The following is a 17,527-nucleotide window of genomic DNA, read 5'->3' as shown; positions in this document are numbered from 1 at the left end:
TACTTTGGATAGAGGTGTGATTTTTTTTTTTTTTTTAAACTGAAATAGTTAGATCAGTACAACCCCGAATGTGGATGCAGTTATGCTGGCATAGAGATGCTTTATGCTGGCATAGCTTCTCTTTCCTGTACAGGAATAAACTGTGTTGGTATAACTGCATTCACACTAGGAAGGGTGTACTGCTTTAATTATTCCAGTGTAGTTAAAGCAGTACACCTTTTGTGTCTAGACGAAGTGTGAGGTGCTCTCGTAATTCCAGCCCTTGGACTTTTCCTGAGAAACCAGCCTGAGGGCTGGGTATGCAGTTTTTTTCAGATGAGAGTTATTTGTGTTGGTTGGCCTTGGCTCCATTGGTGAACTGTGTGTGTCTTTATAGTTCATAGTGAATGCCCATAGATGGCACATTTGGACTGCAAGCTCTTTTGGGCTAGGACCTTGTCTCCATACCTAAATGTAAAGAACTTGGCAAACTATTGGTGGTGTACAAATAAATGTATATATAAACTAAAACAAATAATCAGGATAGGGATTGGCCTGCAGCCCTAATTAAAGCATTGATTTATTACAAGTACCCAAAGGAAGAAATATGAGAAGGTGAGTAACACCATAGAAACAGGGTACCTGCAGATGTTGGGAAAGGGTGGGGGAACAGACCATCAACTGGAATGACTTGACGTTAAAGAACAATGTAATCCATGGGTTTAAAGTACGTATTCTTCTTTTGAAACAGGGAGGTTACTAGAGGCAAAAATAAAATAAAAGCAGGAAATTCATCCAGACCTTTAATTATTTACAGATTTCTTAAGGCACTCTCCACGTCAAACATGTTAATTTTATTTAACATATTTATCAGTCTCTTTCATCATTTGAAATAGTGTATGCACAGCTTGAAATAGTACATAGAAAAGTAATTAGACTTGACTCTTGGTCATAATAAAATCCAGTACCGTAAACAGAGAAGTAACCTGACATCCTAAAAACTCAAGGCCAGTCACAAACAGCAGATAAACTTTATCAACCTTCAAGGGCTGATCAGACTGCATTTAGGGCCAGCTTTATGTCTTACTCATACCAAGTAATATCTTACTTGGTGAGTAATCCCCTTCAGGGTTTTCTTGATAATTCATTGATCTCATCATGAGTAAGGGTGACAGATTATAAAACAACAGGAACCAGATTAATGATCTTTAAAATATCCCTTCATTAATGTAGATGATTTGGGTCAAACATTTTTAAATGGGTATATGTTTTAAATTGTATTTGTATTAAGGCACCTAAATAAAGTGATCTGATTCTTCAGAATGTCCTCTGTTGAGAGGAGGAGGATGGATCAAGCCCAAACTCAAGGTCTGATTCTGATGCCCTTAGTTCATGAGCAGCCCCATTGGTCTCCATGAGATTGTACAAGTACTCATCATGACGAGGGTGGCGGAATCGAGCCCTTGATGAATTACCAGCCAGCAAAATTATGTCAAGGCTTTTCTTTTCTAGGCTGGCCTGTGACAAGAGCTTGCATAAATAATCATCCCATCATGACTCTCCGGAGCGTAAATTTTTTCCTGCTGTTTTTATCTCCACTCTTATGTTTCACTGAACTGTACAATAAATTCCCTTTTTTTGTAATAGAATGCATTTCTCTCCCACATTCTTCTGTGGCCTTTAGGAATCTCATTTGACAAAGGCCTCGCTAATGGAAATGCAAATTTCCTACCTGTCACAGAACACTTTCTGACAGCAATGGCACAGCAGAGTCAGAATGCCAATTCCTCCCAGGCATGGATATTTTGTAACTTCACTGAAGCCCGTGAAGGTTGTTCCCGCTCACACCTGGGCTGAGTTTGACCCAGTGTGTGTGCTAGCACCATGGAGAGGGACCAAGTTCTAGGAAATGTTCAGGAGACGGAGATTAGTTTATTCTACTCTGGGATATAAATAAAAAACTGATTAGATTTAAAGCCTTATTAGATATTGGTTTATTCCAGCCATTCATCCATTTCCTGTTTAGTAATTTTGTTTTACTTTAATAGACAGCCAACTTCTCTCTTCATTTGTTAGCGACGCATTAGCAAGTCTGGCTCTGATAGTGTCCTATCTAATCTTATCTATCTAGGGTTGCATGAAACTATGTACATATAAAACCATAGAAGGCACTTGCCTGTGTGAGTTTAGCAGATTAAACAATGTCTCTTGCCTTTAAGTCCCAATTTAAGCCAAGTGACTGACCTTTCGGTGGTTTAAAATGGAATTGCCTGAAGTCCTCAAGTAATCCTTGGGCAGTGCATATAAAATTGGGCAGCTGTGCTTGGGAAATGCTTAGGCTGCAACTGGAGAAAAAATATAACCTTCAATTGGTAGAAAAGGCAATTTCCCCTCATTTGGCTATGGAAGCTTTGGGAAGTTGCACTTGTTCTGCTTTCTCTTTTCTTTGGAAAAACTACGGTATTGCACATGAAGGGCTTTGCTTCTGCATATTCTTAATGTTTTTTTTTCCAAGGGGCCATAAGTGTGTTTGTGTCTCAGGGCATGACTACACTTGCAGATGTAGAGCGCTTTGCGTTAAACCAGCCTTCGTAGAGCACAGTAGGGAAAGCGCTGCAGTCTGTTCACACTGACACAGCTGCAAGCGCACTTGCGTGTCCACATTTGCAGCACTTGCAGCGGCATTGGGAGCGGTGCACTGTGGGCAGCTATCCCACAAAGCACCTCTTCCCTTCCCACAAGCAACAGTACCAGAATGGGGGTAGGAGGGCGGGGCATTCTGGGTCCTGTCCCAATGCCCCGTGATGCATCGGTTTGCATCCCAGCAATCCCTCTGTTTCCATCCACAATTGGTGCCATCTTTCAACGTTTTTTGTACTGCATGCTCTGTCTTCCCTTTTGGTCTGTGGGAATGGAGTCCGAACTGCTGAGGAATATGCTGACGAGTCTCACCAGCACATCATGTTTGGCAGTCCAGTTACTCCTTAAGATCCAAAGTGACAGTGAGGACTCCGACGATGATATTGATGCGGGTAACGCATATGACACGAGATTGCTTGAGGCATTCACAGACATGCTCACCACTGTGGAACGGCGCTTTTGGGCGCGGGAAACAAGCACTGAGTGGTGGGATCACATTGTCATGTAAGTCTGGGATGACAAGCAGTGGTTGCAGAACTTTCGGATGAGAAAAGCCACTTTCCATGGGACTGTGTGAGGAGCTCACCACACCATGCGGCGCAAGGACATGAGAATGAGAGCTGCCCTGATGGTGGAGAAGCGGGTGGCTATTGCAATCTGGAAGCTGGCAACTCCAGACAGCTACCGATTGATTGCTAACCAGTTTGGAGTGGGGAAGTCAACCGTTGGAATTGTGTTGATGCAAGTTTGCAGGGCCATTAATCGCATCCTGCTCAGAAGAATCGTGATTCTGGGTAATGTGCATGACATTGTGGCTGACTTTGCACAAATGGGTTTCCCTAACTGTGGAGGGGCAATAGATGGCACGCATATTCCAATTCTGGCACCAGCTGACCTAGCCTCCGAGTACATTCCCCTCTATTCAACATTGGTGAGGCCGCATCTGGAGTACTGTGTCCAGTTTTAGGCCCCACACTACAAGAAGGATGTAGAAAAATTGGAAAGCGTCCAGCGGAGGGCAACAAAAATGATTAGTGGACTGGAACACATGACTTATGAGGAGAGGCTGAGGGAAGAGAACAACGAGGGGGGATTTGATAGCTGCTTTCAACTACCTGAAAGGGGGTTCCAGAGAGGATGGATCTAGACTGTTCTCAGTGGTAGCAGATGACAGAACAAGGAGTAATGGTCTCAAGTTGCAGTGGGGGAGGTTTAGGTTGGATATTAGGAAAAACTTTTTCACTAGGAGGGTGGTGAAGCACTGGAATGCATTACTTAGGGAGGGGTGGAATCTCCTTCCTTTGAAGTTTTTAAGATCAGGCTTGACAAAACCCTGGCTGGGATGATTTAGTTGGGGATTGGTCCTGCTTTGAGCAGGGGGTTGGACTAGATGATCTCCTGAGGTCCCTTCCAGTCCTGATATTCCATGATTCTATACATTAATCGGAAGGGCTATTTTTCTATGGTTCTCCAGGCGCTTGTGGATCACTGTGGGCATTTCATTGGCATTAATGTAGGCTGGCCCGGAAAGGTGTATGACTCATGTATCTTTTGGAACACTGGCCTGTTCACAAAGCTGCAAGCCGGGACTTTTTTTCCCAGACCAGAAGATCACCATAGGGGAAGTCGAAATGTACATTGTGATCCTTGGAGACTCCGCTTACCCTTTAATGCCGTGGCTCAGGAAACCCTACACGGGGAGCCTTCACAGCAGCAAGGAGCGGTTCAGCAACAGGTTGAGCCGGTGCAGAATGACTGTGGAGTGTGCTTTTGGCCATTTAAAGGGCTGCTGGTGCTCTCTGTAAGGGAAGCTGGACCTGGCCAATAACAGCATCCCCCCAGTTATATCCGTGTGCTGTACCCTCCATAACATTTGTGAAGGGAAGGGTGACAGATTCACTCAGGCATGGAACTCAGAGGTTCAACACCTGGAGGCTGAATTTGAACAGTCAGAGAGCAGGGCTATTAGACGGGCCTAGTGCAGGGCTGCAAGGGGATTAGGGATGCCTTGAGGGACCAATTTGAGGCTGAAAGCCACCAGTAATATCTGGTGCCCTGCACGGGAGTGAAGTGCAGTGATTCCAATGCTAGTACGAATCGGTGTTTGCTACTTATGATACACTGACTTGCAGTGCCTGTTGCTTTCCTGGGCTAAGGTATCTTTTATGTTATGCAATAATAAAGAATATTTTCAAAGCAAAAAAAATCCATGTAATGAAAATGAAATGCATTTATTGAAAAGAAACACAACTGCTTGGGAAACACAAAGGGCAAGGGGGTGGGGTGGGGAATGGTACAATCACAGGTTTGGGTATGTCCTGTTACCATACTCAGCCCTCCTGTTTGGAGTGCTGTACTTCAGGATGACTGTTCTGCATGGTGATGGGGTTGAGTGCAGTGAGTAAGGGTCGTAGTTTTCAGGGCTGGGTGGTGAAGCTACCGGTGTTGGAGGCAGCTGGTGGCGATAAGAACCCGGATGTTGGGGAAAGTGGGTTGGAGATGACATGGGGGCACAAGGGATGTGGGGGGCGGGGGCGGTAGTGCTCCACCTGCATGGCTACAAGCGCCTGGATCGAGTCCGCTTGGAGCTCCATGGGGCTTATCAGCCGCTCTGTGCTCTGGTGCCAGCGATCCGCATTCTGCTGGCGGACCCTCCTTTCACTGTCCTGCCACTCCTGCACTTTTTGATTTTCATTAAGGGAGTGCTGCATGACTTCATGCAGCATGTCCTCTTTGCTTCTTCCTGATTCTTGTGAGCCTCTCGGCCTGTGATAACACGGACGGCTGAGGTCTCAAGGTTGCATCTGTAAAGGCAAAATGCAACACTTAACAGAGGCAGCATTGTTCACACCAGACAGAGCAATGATTCCCCCAAACTTGAGGGCAAGCACAGTCTACACAATCACATAATTTGCCTGTCCCTCAAAGCTAGCGCACATAACCCCTGGGATCCCCAAAATGGTGAGTAAGCACAGTGGCAAGGGGGACTGATTGTTTCACGGCTGTACTGTCCTCTGGATTTCTGTGCCTTGGGGAGAGCCAACAGCTGCAGGGGGCCCCTATTCTGAACACTGTCCCCACATTTTCCACAGGAGTTCATCCTGGAAGATATCTCGCTGCTGAGGGTGACCTGGGAAGCAAGGGAGGGTCTTCCACTGCAATGCGGCTTCTGCCCTGGCCCATATGCAACTTGCCTGTGTGCAGCAATGGTCCCTCCGCCCCTCACGGCACAGTGGCCCAGAGATGGTAGCCTGACTGGGACAAGAACCACAGTGGCTCTCCCACGAAACCAAGTTCTGGATGAGACCTTTGAAGAGATCACTGAGGCCAATTACTGTGATGTGAGAGAGCACATCAACACCTATTCCGCATCGAGGCACGCATGCAGCTCTAACCGTCCTTCCCACAAGAGCCTGCCTATTTATTTTACCCAAATAAACTTCCTTCCCAAAATAAAAGCTGTTTACTGGGAACCTCATCTCGTGTTTGTCCTTCCCCAAGCACCAGCTGCTGCTACTGGCTACCTTCCTCCTGGCTTGAGAACAGCTCCTGACTGCATGCATCTAGGGATTCCGGGGTGTCTTCCTCCGCTTCAGCACCCTCGCTCCCGCTTTCCTCCTCCTCCTCCTCCTCCTGCCTTGTTGGACTGGGCTCTGAAGTGTCCATGGTGGTACGCAGAGTGGAGGTGGGGTCGCCCCCAAGTATTGTGTCCAGCTCTTTGTAGAAATGGCAGGTCACAGGGGCAGCACTGGAGTGGCTGTTTGCCTTGCGGGCTTTGCAGCAGGCATTCCGCAGCTCCTTCACTTTAACCCTGCAGTGCACAGCGTCCCGGTCATGGCCCCTTTCCATCATGTCCCTCGATATCTGCCTAAAGGTATTGTAATTCGTACAGCTAGAGCACAGCTGGGACTGGACAGCTTCCTCCCCACAAACACTGATGAGGTCCAGCACCTCGCCATTGCTCCATACTGGGGCTCGCATGGAGGCATGGTCACCTGGAAAGATTTGCTGAGAGCACTCCATGCCTGGCTGAGCAAACAGGAAGGGGATTTTCAAAATTCCCAGAGAATTTAGAGGGCGGGTCTGGCAGTTGGTCACCTGAGGGCAGCGTAGTAGGGTTCAAAGTGATGACCAGAGTGGCTAGAACAGGCATTGTGGGACACTTCTGGAGGCCAATCAGAGCGCAATAACAGACCAGGGTGTCCACACTGGTACCATGGCGCTCCAGCGGGGGCACATCAAACATTCTTCCACTCGCCGAGGTGGAGTACCAGGAGCGCTGTAGCCGTGGAGTCGGAGGGCTCTATGTGCCTTGCCAGTGTGGACGCTGGGTTAGAGAGCACTGGGCTGCTTTAATGCACTCTAACTTGCAAGTATAGCCATATCCTAAGGCAGCGGTTCCTAAACTTCATTGCACCGCGAGCCCCAACAAAAGATATTACGTGATCCCAGGAGTGGGGACTGAAGTCTGAACCCTGCCACCCCAGGGAGGGGGGAGACAAAGCCCAAAGGTTCAGCCCTGGGCGGGAGGCCTGTAACCTGAGCCACACCACCCAGCGCTGAAGTCTGAACTCCATTGCCCAGGGCCGCAGATGGTGGGGCTCAGGCTTTGGCTTTGGCTTCGGCTCTGGCTCATGGTGGTGGGGCTTGGGTTTCAGCTTTGGCACTGGGGAGTGGAGCTCGGGCTTCAGCCCCGAGCCCCAGCAAGTCTAATGCCAGCCCTGGCAACCCCATTAAAATAGGGTCCCAACTCACTTTGGGATCCTGACCCACAGTTTGAGAACTGCTGGTCTAAGGCAATACAATGGGTGAAATCCTGGCTGTGTTGAAGCCAATGGCAGAAAAATGACATGAAGCCTGAGTGAAAATACTGACTTCAATGGGTCCAGGGCTTGATCCATAGTTTTTGCAAGTCAAAAGTGTGTGTGGGGCAGAGAGTCAACAATAGTGACAGTATTTTTAAAGGTACAAATCACATCCATGACAGCCACTCCTAAAGCATATGCTAGCATGTAGGAATGAGAAATAAAATAAAGGCTGATTTGTATCGTGTGACTCTTCTCCTCCCCCTACTCCTGACAGACACTGTCATTAACACCCACCCACTTGTGAACACACACACAGCTCTTTTTTCCTTTTTTCTCTCTCCCACTCTAATTCTTTCCTTTCGTCTTCACTCAGACTTCCTCGTACCTAGGGTGACCAGACAGCAAATGAGAAAAATCAGGACAGGGGGTTGGGGGTAATAGGAGCCTATATAAGAAAAAGACCCCAAAATCAGGACTGTCCCTATAAAATCGGGACATCTGCTCACCCTACTAGTGCCCCTTTTCTTTTTCTTTCTCTTCTCTCCATGTACCATAGAGTACAGGGCTGCCATGCACCCTTTTTCCTTGGTCTCTGAAACCTAAGCCTTCTCTTTCCCCAACCTGTTCCCTGAGTCTTCCTACCTTCACATCCCATCCTTTCTATGCTCCTCCTTGCTGACTTGCTTTCTCTTACTGACCATCCCACAGTGCTCCTTCCCTGAGCCAAGGGCTCTTTAGGGCTGCTTGCCTGTCTGGGCCCAGCCCCTGCTCCTCTTGGCATTTTTTTGAGGAAGGAAGAATAGGGATCATCACAAAGGCGATGTTTTAGTCACGGGTATTTTTAGTAAAAGTCATGGACAGGTCATGGGCGGTAAACAAAAATTCACGGCCCATAACCAGTCTGTGACTTGTACTATATACCCTTGGCTAAATCTTGGGAGTGCCACGGGCGCTCAGCAGGGAGGGGTGGTCTGGGGGGGAGGGGTGTGCCTCAGGTGCTTGGGTGGGGAAAGTCTGGGGGGCACTGTGAGTGCTCGGGTGGGAGCAGCCTGTTAGGGGGCTTATTCCTTCACCCACTTACTTCCCTGGTCCTTCTCGCACGAACAGAGAGCAACAATACCCGAAGTCCAAAGGTGCAAACATTTCGATGTTTATTGGGGTGAACTTCCAGCAAGCATGATTCCAGTTTCCTTCCTTAGTATCCTCCTTCCCAGCTCTGACACCACAGAGCCTTACACCTGTGTCCCTGTTCCCATTCCTACCCTTAGCCAAACATGATTCCAACTTCCTTACTCCCATTCCCTGTTCCCATTTCTCCCTTTAGCAAAACATGATTCCAATTTTCTTACCCCATTCCCTGTTCCCATCTCCCTCCCCCCCCCACACCCACTTCCTCATTGACTACAGATTATATAGTAAAACTTGAGTTCTGCTTAGCTATACCTTAACCAATCATTTTCCTGAAATTTAACTAACCAATCCTAACATATTGTAACATGATTATGTAACCAATTATATCCCACCACCTTAATTAGTTTACACCCAGCAAAATTAATTATACAGCAGACAGGAACAATCACAGAACCAGAGAGATTATACAGACAAACAATAGCAAAGTGGGAACTATAATGACAAAATAATACAGAAATGAGGATTTCACATCCCAGCTATTGATAAGTGAGTTCTTGCCAGACAGGATGCTATCAAACTAAGTTTCCTTTTACATTTTCTAGGCACTTCCCTTTCTCTGGAGGTGATAGGAATACAATCCTGTCCTGATAGTGCCTAACAGCCCAATAGCACCTTATTTCAATGTGACTAGTTTGGAATGTGAGGATGTGACCATTCGCTTCCCAGCTTATGGCTGCCTCTGCTGCTTAGCCAAAGGCCTGAGCCTAAGCACAGGGCCTCAGACTGTCACAGTAAGAGAAGGCCCTTACACCAGCAGATAGTGATTTTGATTCTTTCTTTTATACCTCTATAATTAGCCAAGTGATAAGAATACACCTAAATTCTTAGAGTATAGGCCTTTACAGACAGGCCTGAATATCTATATCCTAACACAGCCCGGGACCCCTGCTGGGGTGGGGGGTTTGGCAGGGCTGGCAGTCTCCCTACCCAGCTTCTCAGAAGCAGCAACATGTCCCTCCCTAAGCGCCTAGCTCTGAGTGCTGCCAGCTTTGCAGCTCCCATTGGCTGGAAAATGCGGCCAATGGGCACTGCAGGGATGGTGCCTGTGGGTGGAGGCAGCATGCGGAGCTAGGAGCTGAAGGAGGGACATGGTACTGCTTCAGATTATCATAGGTTAGGTTTACTGGGAAACGTAGTTTGGACACATCTTTCCCTCCAAAATCCTCCCAACCCTTGCACCCCACTTCCTGGGGAAGGTTTGGTAAAAATCTTCACCAATTTGCATAGGTGACCACAGACCCAAACCCTTGGATCTTAGAACAATGAAAAAGCATTCAGTTTTCTTACAAGAAGAAGACTTTTAATAGAAGTAAGGGAATCACCTCTAAAATCAGGATGGTAGATACCTTACTGGGTAATTAGATTCAAAACATAGAGAATCCATCTAGGCAAAACCTTAAGTTACAAAAAAGACACACAGACAGGAATATTCATTCTATTCAGCACAGCTATTTTCTCAGCCATTTAAAGAAATCATAATCTAACACATACCTAGCTAGATTACTTACTAAGTTCTAAGACTCCATTCCTGTTCTGTCCCCGGCCAAAGCATCATATAGACAGACACAGACCCTTTGTTTTTCTTTCTCCCTCCCAGCTTTTGAAAGTATCTTGTCTCCTCATTGGTCATTTTGGTCAGGTGCCACCGAGGTTACCTTTAGCTTCTTAAACCTTTACAGGTAAGAGGATTTTTCCTCTGGTCAGGAGGGATTTTAAAGGGGTTTACCCTTCCCTTTATATTTATGACACATGCCCTCTGGGCTGAAGCCAACTTCTTTGGGGCTGACTGTCTAACCTACTATCTCTCTCCAAGAAAATATACCTTGCTTATCACCACTTAATCAGGCTGGGCCTTGATGACATGGGCACATTTGGAAAGAAATTTAGGTGCCTAAATGTACAGGGAGGTGGTTTTGACAATCCTACTAGGCACCTAACTCCCAGTGAAATCCAGAATGAATTAGGCTTGCTGTTCTTTCCCTTTGTCCTTAACTTTACCCCCCTCTCCCACCAACACTACCCTCCATTCAGCGTGTTCCTTTGTCGTACTCACCAGCACACATTAAAAATGCCAAACAACTCAAACTCAGTGACAATGTCTCTCCCTTCCTTCCTTCTACACAGAGCAATTTTTTGCTGTTCCCCTTAGTTTAACAACAGCAGAGGGAGAATAATATAAAGCTGTCAAATGCCCAGCGGGCATGCCCAAGTGACTGCACAGATCTTATGATGCTGCAGACAACAAAAGTCTTCACTGTGACGTGGCCGGTTAGGTGACTTTCAGAAGCACAGAATCCTCTCTTTCTGGTCTGCCAGGGCCACCTATTGTGGAGGAGTGTGCAGCCTGTTTAAAAAGAATAATACCACTCTACACAAAGACTTTTCCACTGAAGTGAATGATACTTTCCACAGCCCAAATTGCTGGGAAGTAATTGTCTAGCTGTAGAGCAGAGACCCTAACATTCAGTGCTTTCCTTGAATTATTAAAGGGCAATACTTCACAATAATCACTACTGCACTGCTTCAGAAACCCTTCCCAACAATGCTCCCCCCGGCAGAGTAAGTACCATTTGCTTTAATGGATAGTTGCTGCACTAGGGAAGAAGGGGAGCCTGCACTTCAGACTGATTTGCACTTTCCATGGGAGTGCACAGAATAGTTTCTAATATTGATTCCATGCATGCTTTATATTTTAAGAAATAAATTCCCAGCCCTCTCTCTCGACAGATCAGTGTGGTTTTCCTTTCCTTTCCTTGAAATAATACCAAAAGCAGGTTGCTGACAGCTTCAGGCTTCTGTATAGTCAGCAGTACAAGAGAACAGCATAGACATGAGCAAAAGTCAAATGGTCTCCCAGGAGCGCCAAACCATTAAAACAATTGCTAAGGGAGCAAGAGAACGATAAACATCTGCTGTTTGCCTCCACAGCATACACTAGTGTGTCTCAGTTTCCCTCTTTTGGAGACGGACCTGTGCTGTATGGATTGGACTCAGAGCTGAACTTTTCTAGGGTTCAAGGATTTTCTGATCCTGGTTTTCACTCACTCCATGACCAAGAGTGGAAGCAATTGCAAAGTTAGGATCCAGTTCAGAACTTCCCCCAATTTGGCAGCGTTCTAACAACCTGTTCTGGTTTGGGCTTTTCTCTGATGGAAACTGATGACACTTTGGAAACCGCCAATGGTCATAGGTAGTATCTTCTCTTTGACAGTGATCAGTGGTATACACTTGAGCATGGAAAGCAACCCCATAATGCACCTAATAATGAAATACTACAATATGAGGGGAATGTCTCCCTGATGAGTCGGCACGAGTGATATTTATGAAGAAAAACAAGATTCAAAATATATCCTACAGCAGAGGGTGGTTCAGTATCTCACCCGTAAGGGCCGTGTCATTGCTGGGGCAGTATTTCACATCATCAGTCTCAAGGCCGAATACAAACATGTTGTTTTTTTTTAAAGGAGGCCATTAGCAACCCAAGTGGTATCACACACAAACCTCAGAGTAATGCAAAGAAAACAACATCTTTGCAAGTATCAAAGCACTGAACAGTCACATGATCTGACATTTTTCATTTTAAAAAAAGCACTCGAACTTCTGTGGCTGGCAAGCCAGCAGTAACAAACAGGTAGGAAACCTGCTTTTAGAATATATTTGGAATATTGTTTTTGTTCGCAAATGGTGCTTATGACTAATGTGTCTCCAGTGATAAATATGTTTTAGAGGGTACAATTAACTTGTTACTTAAAAATAATTAAAGCTATTCTAGCAGATGAGATGAGTATAAAGATGTCAAAGTAATTTAATAGTATGATAAAGGTAAATCATGCAGAGCTCAATTTATCTGCACAGGCATGTTTGCTCATCACAATAAAGAAGAATAAACAAGATCTTGTGCGCAATAACTATATTTTTCTTAAGTCTTTGATTAAAATCTTCCTTGAAGAGGCAATGAGAGCCAAAAGACATTATAAACACAAGCTGCTATTGAAAGCACAAATTGTAACACTCTAAAATCCTGCATTAATTTAATCCTTTTCTATTTACTTCTATGTATGGCACTAAAAGTGGTATAACATAAGCAAACACAAAACATTTCCAATTCAGAGTTGCCTTCTTCTGTTGATTTAAAATTACTTTGAGGCATCACATTTTGGGTATCCAGCAAATTAGCACCATCACTTGCAATGCAAGAAGAGTTTGAAAGTGTAACGGAGACTGGTGAGAACTGTTTTTAGTGCCAAGCATTGAAAGATACAGAGAGATCAGGAACAACAGCAATCAAGAGCTGTTTTTAAAAAAACACATTTTAAATTCAGATAATTTTTAAAAGGTGCAATTATTTATGACTGACGGAACAGTCGATGGATGAGGTCTATAGGTCCTTGTATATTTCTCAGTCTTTTCTTCCTTTGTGTATGTTTGCATTTGAAAAGGCAAATAATGACCAAATTAATCTAAATGAATATACAAGCCAGTTGTACAATGATCTAGGTGTGTTCACAAAAGGGGTTTGTGATGGTTTAATTAAATAGAATTGGAAACCAGTTTGTTAAACCAATGAATGTTCTGGGTGTAGAGACCAACCGGATCTTCAGAATCTACAGTCAGGGTTCAGAGAAGGGGGATGAGTAGTTGGAGCCACTGTAGGCTAGAAGAGTGGCTCAAATATTGAGAGTGGAGGGGATGGTTTACCTGGCAGGAGCCGGCAGAGGGAGAAGAAAGGATCTGCCTTGGTGCATGAGCCCTGGCAGCCACTTGCTACGACAGCCTCTCTGGTAAGGATTGTAAAAGGTTCCTTGGATATCTGTTGAGCAAACTGTCTGGAGAGCACAGAGCCTGGCAGGACTGTTTGTGTTAAGTTGTATTGATTGCTTTTTCTATTATTTAATAAAGTTGAAGCCTGGGTTTCTTTCCCCTCAGTCACATGGCTCATCTGTCATCACTGGAGTGTTCCCATGGCAATCATGGGTTGAGTTTTTATTAGTCTGATTTACTCCATAAATAAAGAGAAAAACAAAGCAAGATGATAATGGAGAAATGAATAGCTACAGTGAAAACTACACTAACGACCACTGGCAACAGGCAACGTTTTAGTTTAAAAGTAGAGCAGAGATTCCCAGGATAATTTTGTTTGACTTTTTGTTCCCCCCAACCCCATTAGGTGTCAGGCCCTGGCAGAGCTGTCCCTTGGGTATGGCAAATCGGGCCAACCGTTGAGGGCCCCACGCTTCAGTGTGTGTGTCATGTGGGGGGTGCAGCCCGGGGGGGGGGTGGGGTTAGGGGTGCCTGGGGGATGCTTGGCCAGCCCGGGAGGGTGGGGTTAGGGATTCAGGGGGCCAGGCTGGCCCGGGGAGTTAGCGGGGTGCCTGGTGGCGGCAGTAGGGGTCAGGCCTGCACTCATTGGTGGGAACCACGCGTTGTATTTCTTTTTCTTGCTCGCCCGCCAGTGTCCTAGTGTCCCCGGAGCATGCCAGTGCCAGGCTGACCCCATTCATTGCCCTTCCGTCACGAACCCCTCCCTTTTCTGGGAACCCCCCCCAGCACAGGGAGCCCCCTTGCCCCTAGTACAAGTGCCACCCTGTGACTCCCCATCATCCCTTGCCTCCCAGCACTGGTGTCCCCTCCCCACACCAGATTTCACCTGGATAAAAAATGTTAATGGGGGCCCATACAGGCTGATTTGTCCCAGCCCCCGCACTCTCCTAGGGACAGCCCTGGAACAGTTGCGTATACAATTTGCTGTATGCAGAGTGCCTTCAAATTTGCTTATTCCATGAATATCTTAATTGTTCCTTTTAAACCCTGGCTGGAGTATCCCAGTGACTTGGATCACTACCCTCTTACAACCTGTAAAAACCAAAGCCTGCTGGGAAAAGTGTCTCACTTAAGTTTTAAAATTGAGAACTTTCCTCTCCTCCCACCCCCAATTTGCATGGAAGGAAAGTTTGTGCTTCTCAAACAAACATCTCTGCTTCCCCTCATGGCTGCTGATCTCTTAGCAGTGAGACTATCATCAGGACCCAGATTTGGAGACTATTGGTCTTATCTAGCAGATATTGCAGCATCATTTCCTATTCGTATGAAAGAGAGAGACAACTGATGTCCCCAGCGGTTAGGGAGCTCTGTCCAGACCAGCGGTGGTATCTAAGGGAGTTGCGTGCCATATGTTTAGTCATCAGGTATAGATCACCGCAAGGAAGCCTGTAATAACGATTAGAGCCCAAAGCTTTGCTGCAGTGTAGCAGCGCCTGGGGTAACTCAGTAGGAGATGGCTTAAAAAAGTGATTTTGTACTCTTGATGCTATGGTGATTAAATCCCAAGAGAGATAGAATCCACTTTGTGCTCCCCCAATCTGCTCTCGGTCTCGAAGTTTGCTATAATTTGTACCGGCTTCTAACAGACCCTAACCATTCCAGCAGGCGAAGATCACCAGGGCACTAAGGGAACCTGGACACACGCGCCCTTCTACTGACTACTCACCTTATGTCACTGGGCAGGAGAGGGCGTGGAATAGGAGTGCCTATGGCAGAAGAGGGGGGGAATTTTTCAAGGGTGGGTAATGCTGACAGCAGGGCAGTGCAAAACTGCCCTGCCACACAGCAGGATCTGGCCCTAGCTCACTAGTTGTAAAGAGACTTCTATGCAGACTCTCAGCAGGGGACGGGCCTCTCCAGCTCTGTTGTACAGGGCCGAGTACCCTGTTGAAGCTCCATAAATAAGTCAGAAAAGGCAGAGTAAGGGTGTCTGTCTGGATTTCCTGCACTTATTTCAGTTGCAATTGTGTTTAAATCAAAAGCCATTTAAAATTCTAAAGTTTCATCCATCTTTATATCAACCAACAGGAAAAGAAAAATATTTCCTTTTGAACTTTCAGCACATTGCTAATCAGAATGTACTATGCAAGATGCACCCAGTAGTGCTCAAGCAGTAGGCTAAGTCGCATTTTAATCAGAAGTTGATGCTGTTTTCCCCATTGAAGATCTTCTTTTCCTCTGGAGGAGCTCAACACAAGTGCAAAACTTTAAAAGGCTTTTACTGAATGGCTGGAAATGAGACATGCCTGAGAACAGAAGGCTTCTAAACTGAAAGCCAGGGAACTGGCCCTAGTTTGAACGTTCTAAACTAAAGGCAGCTGTAAAATAAGTCAGTTCCTTGAGCTCTATATAAAGAAATATTATGGGGCCTGATTCAGATCTCACTTATGCTGGTGTAACTCCATCAATACGAATGGAGCCACCTCAGATTTATTCCAGTGTGAGATCAGAATCAGGGCCATACAGTCAGGGCACTTGCTTTCTTGACCCCTGCTGAGGGAGGTCATCCATTACAGCAGCCTCGTCCAGCGACTGGAGCACTGAGAATCGAGAGAGCTAGCTTCAATTCTTGGCTTTGCCTCTGACTTGCTGTGTGAATTTGTGCAAGCCATCACAACTCTTTGTGCCTCAGTTTCCTTATGGAAAATAATGACATTTACTTTCCTTTGCAAAGTAGTTACAGTAGAACCTCAGAGTTATGAACATCAGAGTTACGAACTGACTGACGAATCACACCCCTCATGTGGAACTGGAAGTACGCAGTCAGGCAGCAGCAGAGAGAGAGAGAGAAAAAAGCAAATACAGTACAATATTGTGTTAAACATAAACTACTAAAAAAAAAAAGGAAAGCAGCATTTTTCTTCTGCATAGTAAAGTTTCAAAACTGTATTAAGTCAATGTTGAGCTGTAAACTTTTGAAAGAACAACCATAGTGTTTTGTTCAGTTATGAACATTTCAGAGTTCTGAACAACCTCCATTCCCGGGTGTTGGTAACTTTGAGGTTCTACTGTATGCCTAAGGCTGTGATTGCTGGGTGGCCGAATAGAGCTGTGCATAGACCTTTGGGAAAGTAGTGTTTTTGCCAGTAGGGGGTATTGAGCAAAGAGGTAAGAGTCTTTGTAAACAGGAAATAGTCTTCCATTCACCCCAACCACGATGTGATAGGTCTCTAATCTCTACATGAAGTGATAGTGGGATTGACTAAACATCCAGAAGATCCCAGAATACCCTGGCAAAAAGGGGGAAAGGAAAACCAACAAGCAAGCTCTTCAGCCCAGCCAGAACACCCAAAGAGACCTAACAGCAGTGCAGACACAGAGAGCCCACAGAGCACTGCTCTGGTGGGTCCAGCTGAAGCAGGGAGTGAGGATGGGAAAGAAAGGGATTCTGGTGCTAAGGCTAGGCCTACAGCTACACCAGTGTGCTTCCTGAAATGGCTGCACCTCCTTACTCCACCTGATGGTACCTAAGATGAGGGGGTGGTGATGGTGGGAATCTACAGCCTGGTAAAACAGTGGTAAAAGGATGGGTCAGACGCCGCCTTTTTCCACAGTCCACTGCCAGCAGAATTTGATTTCCAGCAACCAGAGGGATGGCCACTCTGGGTAAGAACATTCCAGAGTTTCCATCAGCAATCAGGAGGAAACAGTGAATACCCTGGTCTGTAAAAGAAGGCCTATGCAAAGGCCATTGTCCTTACCAGAAGGCCTCACAGCTGCATAGATGAAACAGTTCAATACAGTTAAAGAAGAACTGGACAAGTATTTCAGGCCACACCACAATGTGATTTCAGAGAGGGCACAATTTGATGTATGCAAGCAAGAGAAGGGTGAGTAAGCCACTGATTTCATAAGAGCCCTGTAGAATCTAATCCAACACTATGACTAGGGGGATATGAGTGAAGAAATTGTCAGACACGGGCTCGGTTGCAGGGCTGAGGACCAGCCGTCTATTGGAAAGACTCCAGAATGACCCCACCTTACACTGGAGATAGCCAAGAACATAGTCCTCAAAAGTCAATACATAAAGAAGCAACAGATTCTTCTCTGAAATAACTTTGAAGAGGAGTTCACTGGAGAAGCCGTAG

General features: G+C 45.9%; 1 protein-coding gene across 2 annotated transcripts in view; it reads left to right on the top strand.

Annotated features, from left to right (window-relative positions):
- Nucleotides 1-17,527, top strand: part of DCTD (dCMP deaminase) — a 178,747-nt gene that overhangs the window by 62,323 nt on the left and 98,897 nt on the right. The window contains exon 8 of one of the 2 annotated variants that reach the window (XM_073341732.1): nt 5,712-6,061. The exons of the other annotated variant lie outside the window; for it this stretch is intronic. Coding sequence (XP_073197833.1) covers nt 5,712-5,742 — 31 coding nt within the window. The 3' untranslated portion in view covers nt 5,743-6,061. Of the gene's footprint in view, nt 1-5,711; nt 6,062-17,527 lie in introns of those variants that run through there. 2 annotated transcript variants of the gene reach the window in all.

This window comes from Lepidochelys kempii, chromosome 4 (assembly GCF_965140265.1).
Source record: "Lepidochelys kempii isolate rLepKem1 chromosome 4, rLepKem1.hap2, whole genome shotgun sequence".
NCBI classification, from domain to species: domain Eukaryota; kingdom Metazoa; phylum Chordata; order Testudines; family Cheloniidae; genus Lepidochelys; species Lepidochelys kempii.
The sequence above is the reverse complement of the archived record's forward strand: the minus strand, read 5'-3'. Positions and strand labels throughout refer to the sequence as shown.